General features: G+C 34.4%; 2 protein-coding genes across 4 annotated transcripts; both read left to right on the top strand.

Annotated features, from left to right (window-relative positions):
• Positions 1-3,314: 3,314 nt before the first annotated feature.
• Positions 3,315-8,571, top strand: LOC116018722 (DEAD-box ATP-dependent RNA helicase 18). Its single transcript, XM_031258689.1, has 11 exons — positions 3,315-3,614; positions 3,985-4,221; positions 5,095-5,355; positions 5,479-5,558; positions 5,659-5,764; positions 5,859-5,972; positions 6,346-6,444; positions 6,675-6,764; positions 7,251-7,357; positions 7,432-7,575; positions 8,007-8,571. The coding sequence occupies exons 1-11, from the start codon at positions 3,360-3,362 to the stop codon at positions 8,269-8,271; spliced, it is 1,758 nt and encodes a 585-aa protein (XP_031114549.1). The 5' UTR covers positions 3,315-3,359; the 3' UTR covers positions 8,272-8,571.
• A 1,239-nt stretch (positions 8,572-9,810) lies between these two features.
• On the top strand, positions 9,811-16,332 carry LOC116019989 (multiple inositol polyphosphate phosphatase 1). Of its 3 annotated transcripts, none has more exons than XM_031260413.1 (13): positions 9,811-10,161; positions 10,501-10,833; positions 11,074-11,164; positions 11,950-12,243; positions 12,574-12,732; positions 13,033-13,173; positions 13,276-13,332; positions 13,818-13,956; positions 14,669-14,773; positions 14,856-15,046; positions 15,448-15,489; positions 15,572-15,738; positions 16,133-16,332. In XM_031260413.1, exons 2-12 carry the CDS (start codon positions 10,718-10,720, stop codon positions 15,719-15,721), a joined length of 1,485 nt encoding a protein of 494 aa, XP_031116273.1. In that variant the 5' UTR covers positions 9,811-10,161; positions 10,501-10,717; the 3' UTR covers positions 15,722-15,738; positions 16,133-16,332. The 3 variants fall into 3 exon arrangements, with proteins under 3 accessions (XP_031116273.1, XP_031116272.1, XP_031116271.1); XM_031260412.1 differs by lacking the exon at positions 16,133-16,332 and adding an exon at positions 15,783-16,040 and having other exon boundaries at positions 15,572-15,709; XM_031260411.1 differs by lacking the exon at positions 16,133-16,332 and adding an exon at positions 15,801-16,040 and having other exon boundaries at positions 9,812-10,161; positions 15,572-15,709.
• Positions 16,333-16,615: the final 283 nt, after the last annotated feature.

Consider the following 16,615-nt stretch of genomic DNA (forward strand, 5'->3'; position numbering starts at 1 on the left):
ATTTTAATACTCAATTTTTCATTTATTACTAATTATCATGAGCATAAATATATAGGATTCATATCATCGCATTCAAAAGAATCTAAATCCACCCAAACATGATTATATTGTTTGGAACCCATTCAAAATAATGACTAATAAGTCGATTTTCCAACATCGAGATTAAAGGAACAACATTCAGTCTAAAACCAAGAACGACAACCCTTTGCCCAGTACAACCAAAACGAGAGCATGGAGTTAGTATAGCAATTTAATTAAGTAATTAGCACCCATAAGATTATGTGCAAAAATGTCCTTAGCTTGTGGAGCTCATAGTAAACATAAAACATGACATCCAAATGATGTCATAATGATCAAGAGGAGCTTAGCTTGAATGCAAAAGGAGTAGGCCAGGGCTGCTGCATATATCCATGCAACCAAATTAATGGGAAGAAATAATGCTCCGAAAAGGGTAATTGAGTGGGTAGAGTATGAGTCTCGTACATATTTAAATATCACAATTTTAAATTTTTATTGATTTATCTCTTTTGTACAGAAAGCTTTCTGATAGTAACTGCAAATTTCTTTCTTAACCCGAAAAATGAATGTTAAGTGCAAATTTCTTTCCTAACCCAAAAAATGGATGTTAAGAAAGAATTGAAATGCATGCTGTTAGGGCATCTACCCCAGCACAGGTAATTAAGCCGCATACATTACACATGATTCTGTGAAGCAAATGAATCTGCATGTGGGGTAGCTTAGGGCATCTTTTATATATATATATATATATATATATATATATATATATATATATATATATATATATATATAAAGCATTGTCAGGCCATTTACCCACGCCCAACAAAGTGCATGCAGTTTTCAAAAAAAAAAAATAAAAAAAAATGCACAATTGTTATACTATATGGATCATGGTTGACCCGCATGTCAAATTATTGTGTGGATCATGGTTCATATACTTGTTAGGTCATGAATATAAGGTACATTTTTAATACTTTAAAAGTACATTATTTGTGTACTAAACAGAAAATGTACATTATTTGATAGTATATAAAAATGATATACTTTCAGTATTCAAATGATGTAGTTACATACACAAATAATATAATTTTAGTATATTAAAAATGTATTTTTTTTATGAGCCACAGTTGTGTAGACCATGGTCCATATTACAATGATTTCCATAGGATAACGATTAGAGATATGGTGGATTGGTGGTTGAGCGGTTGTTAGCCATGGACACCGGGTCCACCTTGCAAGGTGGACCCAGGTCCATGTTCACAATTTTAAAACTCTATATTCACAATTTTTTAACTCTATATTCATAATTTCTGAAGTCTATATTCAAAATTACAGAATTCTATGTTCATAATTTCATAACTCTATGTCACAATTTCAGAACTCTATATTCACAATTTCATAACTTGATATTTAATAGTATAACACAATTTTTGAATGTATATAATAAAATTGTGAATATATATATAATTCAAAATTGTGACTGTTGAGTAATAAATTTTGTATATTGAGATCTAAAATTATGAATATAGAGTTTTAAAATTGTAGACATAGAATTTTAAAATTGTGAACATGAATCTAAATCTGGATCCACCTCGCAATGTGAACCCAGGTCCATAGCATAATTTGCCGTGGTCAAGAAAAAAAAGAATTATAAAAATTTAGACAAAGTAACGCCCATAAAGCCCAACACCTCCCAGCAAACAAGCTAACGAGCCTTGTATCAGTTGTATGATCATTGAGGTGCCATTGTGCCAATTGCCAAACTAGCCCAATACCTTTCAGCGAGGGCAGATTATTGAGTGAAATCGTGGTTCGCACCGTTGTATGGATCACGTACGATCCAAAACGATATCGTTTTAATGTTAAAAAATTCTTTGTTCCGTGTGTGTGTTAAATCAGAATAATGAACATTTTGGGATAATATAATATATTTTATGAGTTAGAATAATATACTTTAGATGTGTTAGAATAATGAAATTTCTGAGGTAAAATAATGTATTTTATGAGTTAGAATAATGTATTTAATGAATTAGAATAATATATAATGTACTTTGGGTTAGAATAATGAAATTTTTGGTGTAATATAATGTATTTTATGAGTTAAAATAATGTACTTTATTTGATAGAATAATGTATTTTATGAGTTAGAATAATGTACTTTATTTGTTAGAATAATGTATTTTATGAGTTAGAATAAGAGAAAAATATCATTTTTAGTCCCTCAATTATAATACATGTATCAATTTTGGTCTTTGACTATTAAAAATTTCAAATTAAGTCCATGACTATTCAATTTGTATCACTTTTGGTCCTTGACTATTAACATTTTTCAAATTAGGTGCATGACTATTCATTTTGTATCACATTTGGTCCTGCCGTTAAATTTTCCGGCGAAGTCATCGAGGGTGACCAGCATTTTCTATTTTTTATTTTTTTTTAAAGTTTTTTCTAATTTAAAAGTTACGGAGTATTAAAATAATTTTTAAAATAAAATTTAAATAAATTAGTCGGTCACCGGTGACTTCGCCGGAAAATTTAACGGCAGGACCAAATGTGATAAAAAATGAATAGTCATGCACCTAATTTGAAAAAGTTAATAGTCAAAGACCAAATGTGATACAAATTGAATAGTCATGCACCAAATTTGAAATTTTTAATAGTCTAGGACCAAAATTGATACATATATTATAGTTGAGGGACTAAAAGTGATATTTTATATAATGTACTTTATGTTAGAATAATGGAATTTATGAAGAAATATATTCTATGTTATGTGTTTCTGGATCGTGGTCGACATAGTAATAATGATTGCTACTTTATCTAATAATTTATTACACTTTAGTTTATATTTATATAATAATTTATATTACAATTAATTTATATTTATGTACTAATTGAAAATGTAAAACTTATAACTTATTTATCTCACCTTTTCTTTTTGATTTATCAAGAAGATTAATAGTCAGCTCTTACAAAAATTTGAACTTAAAACCTTATAACTACTAAGCTAATTACTCGATAAATACCACTTTAGTTGTCAAAAATTTACTTCATATTTCTCTTTTAATCACATTGTAAATGCACAAGTTTCTCTCAAATGTAAAACCCTAATGCCATGGTCAAATTTGTTACTTCAATATTAGTTGGATATTAACTCTACATTACGATTAAAAATGAAACTAAAATTTATTATAAATTATAACTAAGAGATTAAAGTGTTATTATCTTTTAAAATAAATTAGAAAAAATTTTAAGTTCAATAACCCTTAACATAAAAACAGCAAAATAGCCCTAAAACCCCTTTCTATTTGGTTCCTAACAGCAGGCGCGCTGCCACGATTATGGCGGCGACGAACAAAGCCTTAACGACCACTCGGTTCTCCGACCTCAAACCACCGCTCTCTCAGCCAGTTCTCGAAGCTTTGACCAATGGAGGCTTCGATTTCTGCACGCCAGTTCAAGCAGCCACCATTCCATTGCTTTGCAGCCACAAGGATGTCGCCGTCGACGCCGCCACCGGCTCCGGGAAAACCTTAGCTTTTGTCGTCCCTCTCGTCGAGATTATCCGCCGCTCTTCTCCTCCTAAACCTCACCAGGTTCAGTTCCCATTTTCGAGTATTTTAAAATTATTTTGGAAGCTACGGAACCTTTGCTTCTGTGGTTTTTGAATTCAAAACTGATTGCGACTTTAAAATGATTAGAATTTTGTAATAATTTCATGAATTGGAAAGTTATTCACTTATTTGCTGATCGACGTTTATGAGAAAGTTAAATGCCGCGAAAGTGATCAACTCAACAATTGTGTACTCAATCCTAGACGATCTGCTAAAATTATTACCAAGTAAATTGTATCTGAAAATGACTGCAAAATGGATGTCAGCTAAAATGAGGATAATTGCAAAGTGATCATTGCCTAAAATGTCTGTGCTAAGGTATTCTTTAGCTCACTTGTTGGATTCATATCAGGTAATGGGCATAGTTATATCACCAACCAGGGAGTTGTCATCACAAATATTTCATGTCGCCCAACCTTTTATTTCAACACTGCCTAATATTAAGCCAATGCTTCTTCTTGGGGGAGCTGAAGTAAAAACGGACATGAAGAAAATTGAGGAGGAAGGGGCAAATTTGTTGATTGGCACACCTGGCAGACTTTTTGACATAATGGAACGCATGGACATGTTAGACTTTCGGAACTTTGAGGTATGCTCTAAACATAGGTACTTATATTGCACCAAATTTGGGTTTTAGTAAATTTGTGATTTACAAAGTATGGGTAGTACTAAGGATATTATGTTATATTCATAGATTCACCCCAATTTCAACTCTAAGACACTAAAGACTCTTGGACCTAGTCAATTGCAGATTTGCAGTTGTCATTTATAGCTTTCACTGATTACCGTTTATATGAATGTCTATGAAATCTTCTTTTAATATCATTAATGTGAATATGAAGTACAGTAGCTCACACATGATTAGTATTTTTGGCTCTTAGCACTCAATCAAATAGATTGAGTTAGGAGATGATAGAAAGAGCTAGCCAGGCTATTTTCTTCTTTCTCCTCCTTTTTCAATAAGTGGCAAGCTTTAATTCTTTTATTGGGCAAGGGCAAAGGGAATCAACAGTAACAGTACATCTTTTCTCCCTTGTATCGTGCAGCAAGCATATGTTGTTGTTCCCACTCTTTTCAGTATACTTTGTCTTAGCTGGTGACACTGAAAATTTGGTAGGAAGCCAATATTATTATGTTTTCTTGTTCACATAAACAACATCCTTAATTGGAGAAATCTCTAAATTTTCCATTCAAATCCCCCTGTTATGTGAAAAGTTGGAATCTAACACTCGCCTTTCCAATGATTGAAAAATCTAATACCCCTCTATTCTCCTCCCATCACTCCACTAGTGCACTTCCAAATGAGTCACTATTCTTTGGGAGCAGTTTTGGCAACTGTTTGCAGGGTGTAGTTACCTTGTTTTCTAATGACAGCAAGAAGGGTAGGCTCTGATGTGCTTCAGGGTGACATCCTGCCTTTTCAGAGATCTTTGTTAACTAGCAATGATATTTTCCTTTACAGGTTTTAATTTTAGATGAAGCAGATAGACTATTAGATATGGGATTCCAGAGGCAAATAAACTCCATTATATCTCGGTTGCCAAAACTTCGGCGGACAGGTTTATTTTCAGCTACTCAAACTGAGGCAGTTGAAGAGTTATCAAAAGCCGGATTAAGGAACCCAGTGAGGGTTGAAGTTAGAGCAGAAGCAAAATCACTAAATGATTCCACATCCACTGGCCAACTTGCCTCTTCTAGAACGCCCGCAGGCCTTCAGGATGAGGTTTCTATACTTCATTTTAGATTGAACTATATCCTTTTTATCAAGTGTCCATAAAATGACTGACAGCTATATTTTCTTCATGCAGTCATTAACACCATTCTTGATGCCTGTTTAATTTTGCAGTATCTTGTATGTGAAACAGACAAGAAATCATCACAGCTTGCTGATCTCCTAATTAGGAACAAATCTAATAAAGTTATAATGTATGCATTTTTCCTGTATGGTGTTTGGTTTTGTTTGCATCTGTATGTCTGCTTACAGGGGTAGAGCCTGACATGATTTATCATCTCACTATTCTTGCAGTTACTTTATGACTTGTGCATGTGTTGATTACTGGGGACTTGTTCTTCCACATATTTCTTCTCTGAAAAAGCTATCTTTAATACCTCTTCATGGAAAGATGAAGCAGGTACTTTTAAGGGAGCCATATTTAAATAATGCCACATAGAAATAGTTATTTTTTGTCATTTTGCAATTGATTTACATTTCCCGTTTGACAATAGGCTGCTAGGGAGAAAGCGTTATCAACATTTACATCTCTTTCCAGTGGCATTCTCTTATGCACTGATGTCGCGGCACGCGGACTTGATATACCGGGTGTTGATTGTATAATACAGGTGACTTTTATTTCTTCTATGTAAAGCATTGTTTTGCAGGAACCATGATAGTAGCTAGGAACTTTTTCCTTGTCACCATTAAGTTTTGTTATTGTCACTGTGTTTGATGTGCCACTGCAAGTAACTCCACAATTTTTCCTAAAATGATAAATGTTGTTCCTCAAAGCATTCCTTCTGATAAAGAATGGTTCTGGAAAATATCAGAAAATCTTAAATCGGATAAATCCTGAACATTTATCTTGCCTATCAGTTTATTTACGGAGTATTATTTTATTTTATTTTTGCTATTGTCTCTCAATGTTATTAGGGGTATTGATTAGAAAGCTAGACCTGGTGAATTTGGATTTGAAAACTTTTTGTTTTCCATACACAGTATGACCCCCCTCAGGATCCAGATGTATTTGTTCACAGAGTAGGCCGAACAGCTAGGCTGGGAAGGCAAGGGCATGCCATCATATTTCTGTCACCAAAGGTACTTTTTTGTTGTTTTTGTGCACAACCAGTTTAACTCAAACTCTGCCTTATATATCATCTGTCAAAAAGATTAGTAAGGTCTTACTCCATTTCTTAATTGGGGCCATAGCTTCATGTTTATTGATCATGTTTGAACCATCATAACTTGTGCTTTTATTTTTTCTACTCTCATTTTACATTCATACCTTTAACTATTGGCTTCTCAAATACAGTCTGTGTTTCTTGTAGGAGGAAGCATATGTAGACTTCTTGCGGATAAGAAGGATTCCGCTTGAGGCAAGAGAGTGCTCTGATGAGGCTCCTGATATTGTTCCTGAGGTCAGAATTAATCTTTTACAATTAGACAATCCCCTTATCCGTTGACTGTAGGCCTATAGCTTTTCTCTTCATTTTATCCTCTCTTTTTTTTCTTTTTTTTTTTCTTTTTTTTTCTTTTTTTTTCTTTTTTTTTTTTAAATTTTAAATTGTTTGCACAAGAAAAATTCAAGAGGAAGAAGAAAAAGAATTAGGAAAAGAAAAATCAGCTTTTTTGAGTTTGCCTGGGTTATTTTACGTTTGTACTGAAGAGATAGGGAGCTCTTTGGAAGTTTGTAGTGGAGATTACTAATTAGTGCTTTCTTATTTATCTTGTAAACCAACAAGTTCTGCATATCGTTTAGTCTAGTTGGATAATAGCTCCTGTGATAAATTAAATTATTATATAAATTGGGTCATGAAAATAAACAGTTCATCATTATTATTGGTAGCTTATGTTAAGTGAACTTATTGAAGCAAGTGATTTTTATCAAAAGTGTGTCTGTCCAGATTCGGCTAGCAGCAAAAAAAGACCGTGATGTTATGGAAAAGGGAATCAGAGCGTTTGTGTCTTATATCCGTGCTTATAAAGAGCATAATTGCTCATATATTTTCAGGTAATATAAAGTTTTTTATTTTCCTTGAAAGTTTTCATAAAATGCCCCTTGATTTAATACTCCGCTACTTGCAGGTGGAAAGAGCTTGAGATTGGAAAATTGGGCATGGGATATGGCTTATTGCAGCTTCCTTCTGTGCCGGAGGTGAAGCATCACTCTCTTTCCACTGAGAGTTTTATTCCAGTGAAAGATATAAACCTGGAGGAGATAAAGTACAAGTAAGGCATTGCGTTTTTATTCTTGCCTTTTTGAGTAGCGCTTACAAGTCTAATATGATTAGTTAGAGAACTAGCATAGTTGCAATAAAAGTCAAAGGCAACTGGCGACTGTTTGTTTGTCGCCAGTCGCCGGGTTTAGTTGCCAGAGCTAGCCAGTGACATGTTATTACAGGTCAACAACCGGTTTTTGGGCTTTGGAAATAACAACTTTTAAAACCTAATTGAATTTTCATATAAAGTTTAGGGACCTATTTGACCATTTTTTCAAATTTTTAAAATTTTCTTTTTTATTTTTATTTTTTTATGGCAAATGTTGAAAGTAAAAATTCTATCAACTGTGAAAGGTTATGCTAGTTATAGAAGTTCAGACTAGGAAGGTTTTTGTACAATTGGAGCTAGGCGGGTTTGCATAACCGTTAACCACTTTATAGGGACAAATCTCGTGAGAAACAAAGAAAAAAGAACTTGGAGGCAAAAAAAGCCATAAAGCAGCAAGAAGTGAGGAAGCCAAAGAGAGACTCAAGTTTGTCCAAAGCTGAGATGAAGAAGCAAACAGCCAAGAAGAGGCGTGCTACTCAGACAGCAGAAGATGATGACGAGATGGCTAAAGAATACCGCCTACTGAAAAAGCTGAAGAAAGGAACTATTGATGAAACTGAATTCGCAAAGTTGACTGGAATCGAAGACTTGCTTTGAGACACATCGCCCAATCCTGCTGAAATACATTCAGAGATGTCTGTTCGCCTAGCATGGATGTTCCCCTGTTAAGGCCATTGTTTTCTTTTATAGTTTCAAAGTGTTCTACTGAGAGCTTTAGCTTTTGTAGCCATAGTCATCGTTTGCATCCTTGTAGGCCTCTTCCTCTTCTGATAAAAAAATTAACCTCTGTAACAAAATTTTGGTCTGAGAAATGTAAGATTAGCACAAACTTTTGCACTGATGAACTAGAATGGTTTCACATTCTTAATCCCATACTTATTTTGATGTCTTGTTGAAGTGGCATCCAGATTCCTGTTACCCAGTGCCAAGTTACTTACAAAGTTACAATAGGTCTCAGGTTCTATTCATGGATGTTTTGTCTTATTTTGCAGACTTCTCCTCGAGATTGAAGCATCTAATCAACCTTGACTATATTTCAGACTAGTGACTAATTTGGCTTAGTATATTTAAGGTGTATTGTTCTGCAGTCTCATTTTATGTAGTCTCATTTTATGTGTTCAGTTTGATTAGTGAATTGTTTTTTTTTAATATTACCAACTCAATTATAATGTAGTATCAAACATGCGACCTTCCATTTGAGAGAGTCAAAGATGTGCCCTTGTGTTACAAGCTACTTAGCTTGATTAATGAAATTTAATCAAGTTATTTACAATTTACTTTGTTATAAAAATAAAATTTAATTTTACATTAGTATCTTTGATTTATGGGAAAGCCTGCAATGCTACTTAAAAGAAAATGTTTTGCTCTCTTGTGCTCCCACAAAAAGTCAAACTTGGAATTGTGGTTATTAGTTAGGATTGCCTACAGTGTTAACTTTTTTTTAGTACTATTGACTCTGTTATAATGCAGTATATGCTCATAACTACTTTCTCAACTTATTAAAGCACAAAGACCACAAGGTCTTGGCGCCTACAATATTAACTTATTATCTATATAGAGTTAATTCCATTTTTGGTCCTAGATTTATAGGCGACATTCCACTTTTAGTCATTTTTTTATTAGAACATCCACTTGTAGTCCTAGTATTATTGTGACATGACCAATTTTGGTCATCCGTCAACAAAATTGTTGAAATGTCGTTAAATATAAGACATTTAGATCTTTTTTATACAAAGTAGGTTGACCAACTATATTTTTTATGTTTATTTTTTTGAAAAAATTCATAATTAAGATCGAAATGCATTTGTATTTATCGAAATTTAAACTATTTTGTTGATAGAGGACCAAAAATGGTCATGTCACAATAATACTAGGACCAAAAGTGGATGCTTTGATAAAAATGGACTAAGGGTCCGTTTGGAAAGCAGGAAAATGACTTCTGGAAAATATTTTCCTCATTTTCCAGAAAACATTTTTCTTTACGGTGTTTGGTTGTGTTTTGGAAAACTGTCTTGCTGTGTTTGGTTCGTTTTCTGGAAAATGAACAAAACTATTATTATTATTATTATTATTATTATCCCCAAATCCCTATTGCTGTGTACCCAATCCAAATCCCTATTCAAGTTTTTCCTAAAATTTCCCCTGCGTCAATGGCGGAGCTTGTGCGATGGCGACCTCAACCTTCGTCTCCTTCTTTCTTTTTTCTCGATCAAACGCAGTGGTAGGTGGCGGTCATCAGACGCAGTGGTTGGGCAAAGCAACGGCGAGTCCTCCGTCTCCGGCGTACTCTTTGCGGCGGCGAGCAACAGTGGCGTCTCTCCCGTTTGACGTAGACAAAGCTTCTCCGACAGTGCAGCAGTGGATCCGGGCAAGCATTCCAGTGAGTCCCCTATTTTCCGGCAAAGCAGTTCGTGTGGCAGCCACAGGCAGATCAACGGCGACGACGGGATGAACCTCCAACAGTGGCGATAGTCTCAGGCGGTGCAGGTTCCCTACTTCCCTTTCTGCCTTGTGTTGATAGAGGGTGGAGCGAGAGTGTAAAATGACTTCCCAAAAAAAAAAAAAGGAAAGTCATTTTGGCTATTTTACATTGACTGCAAGCTATTTTACGTTGACTTTTATTTTCCTGTCCTAGCCAAACACTAAAAACCTAGAAATCATTTTCCGAATTTTCAAACACACCTTAAAAGTGAATTGTCATCAATAATTCTAGAATCAAAAATGGAATTAACTCTATCTATATATTGTGCTAAATGAGGTTAATCCAGACAAGTTTTTAGAGTTGCGGCATGAATGTGGGTATATTAATACTAATTTTCCTGACAGGTAATTTGGGCCTTTTATCCGGTGGAAGCCCAAAAGTGTCCATTACAATATGTTGGGCCCTTTATCTCTTTTATAAATAAGCGAAATAACCCATTTGGGCCTATTGACCCAAAAGTATCTGTTAGTTTTGCCACTCTACCTTGTTCAGAAAGTCAGAGACCTGTCTCTCTATGTAAAGTTGCCGTAGATTCGGTGATTCGAGAATGAGAGAGGAGAGATGAAGAAGGCCGTGGAAGTCGCAGTTTTATTTGTAATTTTTCTGAGTGAATTTTCCCTATATTCAAGCGCTGAAGGAATTTTCGATGTTCGGAAACATCTCTGTACTGTATCTAGGCATGTTTCTCCTATATTTCTTATGCTTTTAATATGTGATTTCGGAATAATTTGATGCATTTCGTATGCTCTTTCTTCATGTTTGCTGCTCCATTAGCAATTCTAAGCTTTGTTTATCTTTGAATTTTGCTTTCGTCGGACTGCGCAGTCTATGCAAATTTCCGGTTGAATGAGTCATGCATGTTTGATCGTTCATGAATTTAAGTTTTATTTTGTAATATATGTTTTCATTTGTCACAGGTATGGTATTGTGAAAGATATACTATCAGAAGAATCGATTATAGCTCCGGAGATTCCCGAGCAATGTACCCCAATACACATAAACCTATTGGTAATTTTGAAATGCATTCTTATTTTATGCATAGATGTACGGAGTAATATATCTTAAGGTCATGCTTGTGTTAAAAGGATAACTACTTTCTGTGAGTCTGTGACTGTAGAATTTAATTTCTAAGTTCATATGATCGTTGTTCAGTTGTTCAGATTGTGCTGATGTCTAGGATAAATAATTTCATTGGTGACCATATATTACAGTAAGTTGATACAATAGTTGTTATTCTGCTTATAGTGCATCAATTCATGGTACATATTTATTGCAAGCACTGATTCACCTACATGAACTCGAGTGGTAACTAGTATCATAAGTCCTGACTTGCCTAGGAAGGTAAGCCTCAGATGAGTTGGCAGTGCTGACTGTACAACAGTTCAATATTTTTATTTTTTATTTTTTTGAAAATTACAACAGTTCAATATGATTGGCTAATTTTGTTATGAATGTGCCACAGTTTTTTTTTTTTTTTAATAACTTGTATGAAAACTATATACAATGTACTGACTGAATTCAAGTGGAAAACTTTCTAATGGAGTTAATGCTTGAGATAAAGATCAATGAAATTATTCTAGAGGGGGCATACTATACATATACAGTTCCAATGTACATAGTAAGCATGCTGCTAATACAATGTCATTTATAAAAACAGAAGTGTCTCTTGCTTGTGTTTTTGAGAGAAAAGATATCTTGGCTAAGAATTAATTGTTCAAGATATTTTGCTACATTATGGTTTGAGGTTCAGTGATACTTTTATTTAGTAATAAGCAATATATATGGTCTGAAAGGCAAGGCATGGCACTCGTGCTCCAACCAAGAAAAAGATAATGGAGTTTGATGCCTTAGCCAACCACTTAGAAGTCCTTCTGAAAGATTCAAAAGAAGAAAGGAAATCATTGGAGAAAGTTCCTGCTTGGCTGCATGGGTGGAAGTCTCCATGGAAGGGAAAGCGCACAGGTGGGCAGCTGATTGCTGAAGGAGAAGATGAACTATATAATCTTGGGATAAGAATCAGACAACTTTTTCCAGACCTCTTTAATGAGGAATACCATCCGGATGTTTATACAATCAAAGCTTCTCAGGTTGGTTTTATTAACCACTCATTTTTTTGAGTATTCGTGCATTAGTGTTTCACTATTTGTTTAATATGAATTCTGGTTTCCCTGCCAAGACCATTCAATGATGCTGCTGACCAGATCTGAAGAGGCTAGCTAGTAGCAATCTGCTTACTGATTCACTGCTATATAACTGTATCACTGTTTGTGAGAAACATATAGAGGGTGTTTCCTTACAACAGTCTTGCTTTTTGCACTGTGTTTTGAAGTTGACAGCCTATATTCTTTGATTCTTTCTAGTAATATCTATTGCCTTAAATAATCTTATCCATTTATTAATAGAAGTGAGCTTTTTAGATTCCTCGGGCATCAGCTAGTGCTGTGGCATTTGGCATGGGCCTGTTTAGTGGAAGAGGGAAGCTTGGGCCAGGCAGGAATCAAGCCTTCGCAGTTATTAGTGAAAGCCGTGCAAGTGATATAATTCTGAGATTTCATGATTGTTGTCAAAGCTACAAGGTAAATTTGTAAACTATTCCTTGAGATTTTTATGCAGATTAGCATGATATACTGACTATAATTTCTTTGTGGAGGTCTTTCTCAAATTAGATTTAATGTTCAGATGGTGATAAAGATGTAACATAAAGACATAGTTGATACCTAGTGAGCTGAGTGGTTCTGTCTGCATGATGCAAAAGCTCAACTAGATGTTGATAAATAGAAAAGTCCTATTCATTTGTCTCCCCGTCAGAATTGCCTTCATATAGCTTCTGGTTTGCTACTTATGCCTGATAAAATCTTCATGTTCTTTTTATACAGGGATTCAGAAAGAGTCAACACCCTACTGTTGACAAGCTCAAGGAGCCTGTCTTGAATGAGATCACTCAGGGCTTAATGAAGAAATATGGGCTTAATTTTACTAGGCAAGATATATCTTCTTTATGGTTTCTCTGTAAACAGGTCAGTAATGTATCAATAGTGTTTTTATGAGTGCTAAAATGAATAATTCAGAATAGTATTTTCTCCTGATCATGAATATTCCTTGGTCAACATTTTTTGCAGGAAGCATCCTTATTTAACATAACTGATCAAGCTTGCAGTCTATTCAGTCCATCCGAGGTACTTCATATTTAGTTCTTTGGTGATTTACTTTTTATCTTCAATGCTGGTCATTTTGTACCTCAAAGGGATTCTTTTCTTTTTAGATTAGGGAATGAGCCAATGAGGGGAGAATATGCTCCCCCTCCCCACCCCCAAGTTTTCAAATCAGAAAATTATGAGCATCTTTTGCACCAACAAGCCCTAAATAACATGGGTTTTCTTAAAGTCCCTAGGCAATGCTGTAAACCATTTTTGTATCTTCAGCAGTATGATTCCTTGTGGCACTCTTTCCCTCATTTTTCTTTCTTCTTTACCACTCAACCCTTTGAGAATTAAGATTACTAAATATGTTAAGTTCATCAATGCTCTTTTATATAGTCAGTGGGTAATGACTTAATGTGAATTAGTGCTGCTTCTGGTAAACATTCATATGCAGCTATATTTCTCTGTTTGAATCATGTACCATATATGCTTTATTCAGTAAATGATTTCTCATTTCTTAGGTTTCTTTGTTGGAGTGGACTGATGACTTGGAGTTGTTCATAGTAAAAGGCTATGGTAATAAATTGAACTACAGAATGGGAGTGCCATTGCTTGAAGATGTGCTTCAATCTATGGAGCAGGCAATCAAGGCTAAAGAAGGTAACATTTTCCATGAAAAGCTGATTTCATGTCCATTTATTTTGGAAACATATGAATGTGTTGCGTTTTCCCCTAGTGGCAAGGACTTTTGAAACATGAAACTGATATTTGTGAGCTGAACATGTGCTAATGTTGATTTGTTGAGGTTTTTTTTAGTTGCATATGTTAGGTGTCAAGTGTCACAATGGAAGCTGTATCCAGTAGACTAGTGAACATGGTGCTTGACTAAGAATAAATTTTGCCAACAATTTTGTATCCATTGCAATAAAATAAAATAAGGTACAGAAAATATTAGAAATGGAAAGCTAATGAATCTCAAGACAGGACAGGAAATAAAGAGGTGAAATGGAACCACAAAAAATATAATAGGAATAATAATAAAAATAAAAATAATTGAAATGCATAAGAAAATCAAGTACTCCGTAACTATTAACTAGGATATTTTAATAGGAAGCTAAACCCTGAGAAATTTTGCTATCTAGACTATGTTTCCAGTAAATATGACTTTCCATCATCTCCTACTTAATTATGGCGTGTCTCTAAGTGAGTCCTCAAATGAAACTTTTATTCAATAGAAAGATGCTATGTGTCAGCTTAGGTTGTGTTAAGGTTTAATTGAGTTGCAAAGATGCTTTTGAGCCTTACCTTTACAAATTCTTTTTTCTTGTACTCATGTATTTCAAATATTCTACATGCATGACTTTTCCTCTAGAGGGATATGCTCCTGGAAGTTATGAGAAGGCAAGACTACGTTTTGCTCATGCAGAAACCCTGCTTCCCTTTTCATGTTTGATTGGGCTATTTCTTGAAGAATATGGTGAGTGATTTTACTGTAATATGCATCTTGACTTCTGCTCACTTTGCTTTTCTGAGTCAGTTTCATTTGTCAAATGTTTCAGAATTTGAACGAATTCAAAGAGAAGAAGCATTGCCACTCCCTCCTAAGCCTCCTCAAAAGAGAAACTGGCGAGGCAGTGTAGTGACACCTTTTGGTGGAAATAACATGCTAGTACTCTATAGTTGCCCCACAAAGGAGTCAAGCAAGTATTATGTGCATGTGCTGCACAATGAACATCCAATTCCAATGGCGGTATGCTTTTTAAGATCTTGGTTTTGGATTTGTTAAATTGATACATCTTACAACTATATATATATATAGTAATAGGTTTTTCTATGCCCTTCTGAATATGTTTATCCTCTAGCCATGATTTTCCGCTCTACTATAGGTGCCCATCTCAATCTTGATCTATTTTGCATGGGGACAACTAGTTTGTCAATGAACAATGGATGTGGAAAATTTCTAAAAGGTGTTCAAAGTGGTCATAGTGTTGTCCAACCAACTTTGGGATTCAAACTTTTGACTAGTAATCCCAATTGATTAGTTTTTACTTAACTTGGCATGTTCCTTCTTTTAATCAGCATGCATATGCATATTATTCATTTTATGTTTCTATTTTAGGGTTTTAACATTTTTGTGTTCTGTATGCACAGGGTTGCAATGGATCAGCATTTTGCCCATTCGAAGTATTTAAGGTAGAACATTGTGAGTTTGTATATGGAATTTAGTTTTGGCTGGATACACTGTCTCATGATTGTCATTCCTGTTTTCATCCAGAACCGAATAGCTGCTCCTCACTTGAAACATGACTACAACACCCTTTGTGATGTAAACCCTAGTGCTTCTACAAGTGTTTGGTCAAGAGCGTTTGGATGGCTTTTCTCACCAGGGAACACTGCCAAACCATCCTCAAAGGTTGAACTATAATTTCTTTTTGAAATGAGGTAGTTGTCTGTTACCTTATAACCTCTGTTGATTTCTAGCTCAGTTTGTCACTGACCAGTAGGCAGTAGCTGATCCAGCTGTGGCTTAATAATCGAGGAAGTCTTTCTGACTGGTGAATTGTAATTTTAAAAAGTGCATACAGAGGGCAGTCTGTTAAACTGAGATGGAAACGATAACACGGTTGTTGTAGGTCGAAATTTTGTATTGAAGAGTAATGAAACCATGAGGTCATAGTTGGGACCTTTCATTTTGATAATTTATCTCAAAGCAATTTTAATTCCAGCATTGATTTTTAGCTCAACCTTTTTGTGCAAAAAAATTAAATTTGTGCGCACAAATTTTTATATTAGTTTAATGTTTCTTTTTTTTTTTTTTTCATCTGCAATCCGCCAGTTTATATTACGCATTTGGAGAATCCGCCAGTTTATATTTACGCATTTGGAGAGGGGCTGGCAATTCTTGCAACTTATGCTCCACTGAATACAATAAGTTTGTACACAATCTTTACAATTGTGTGGATCATACTATCAAATAATGTACTTTTAGTATATTAAAAATGTACATTGTATTTAAAAAAAGTACTATCTCCGTCCCATTTTGTTTGTCTGATTCGGTTAACGACGCTTGACTGGAGTTATTTTTAATTCAATTTTTCATAATATTAAATTTAGTATTTGTATATAAAATTTATATATTTAGAAACTACATTAAAAGTACTATTAAATACAAAAAATCAAATTTAAAAATAATTAAAAATTTCTAAAAAAAATAAGCAATGAAGAAAGAGTTGGTTTGACCAATGAATAGTAAACAGGACAGGTAAAATGAGACAGAGGGAGTATATTATTTGAGTACTGAAAATATATCATGTATATT

The sequence above is a fragment of the Ipomoea triloba genome, chromosome 5, assembly GCF_003576645.1.
Source record: "Ipomoea triloba cultivar NCNSP0323 chromosome 5, ASM357664v1".
NCBI lineage: Eukaryota > Viridiplantae > Streptophyta > Magnoliopsida > Solanales > Convolvulaceae > Ipomoea > Ipomoea triloba.

What these genes read in the sequence shown, in the direction of transcription:
- LOC116019989 (XM_031260411.1), top strand. Translation starts at nt 10,718, where the DNA reads ATGAAGAAGGCCGTGGAAGTCGCAGTTTTATTTGTAATTTTTCTGAGT. An exon ending in CATCTCTGTACTGTATCTAG is followed by an intron (nt 10,834 to 11,073) that starts GCATGTTTCTCC and finishes CATTTGTCACAG; the next exon opens with GTATGGTATTGTGAAAGATA. An exon ending in GCCCATTCGAAGTATTTAAG is followed by an intron (nt 15,490 to 15,571) that starts GTAGAACATTGT and finishes GTTTTCATCCAG; the next exon opens with AACCGAATAGCTGCTCCTCA.
- LOC116018722 (XM_031258689.1), top strand. Translation starts at nt 3,360, where the DNA reads ATGGCGGCGACGAACAAAGCCTTAACGACCACTCGGTTCTCCGACCTC. An exon ending in AAATCTAATAAAGTTATAAT is followed by an intron (nt 5,559 to 5,658) that starts GTATGCATTTTT and finishes CTATTCTTGCAG; the next exon opens with TTACTTTATGACTTGTGCAT. An exon ending in CTGGAGGAGATAAAGTACAA is followed by an intron (nt 7,576 to 8,006) that starts GTAAGGCATTGC and finishes ACCACTTTATAG; the next exon opens with GGACAAATCTCGTGAGAAAC.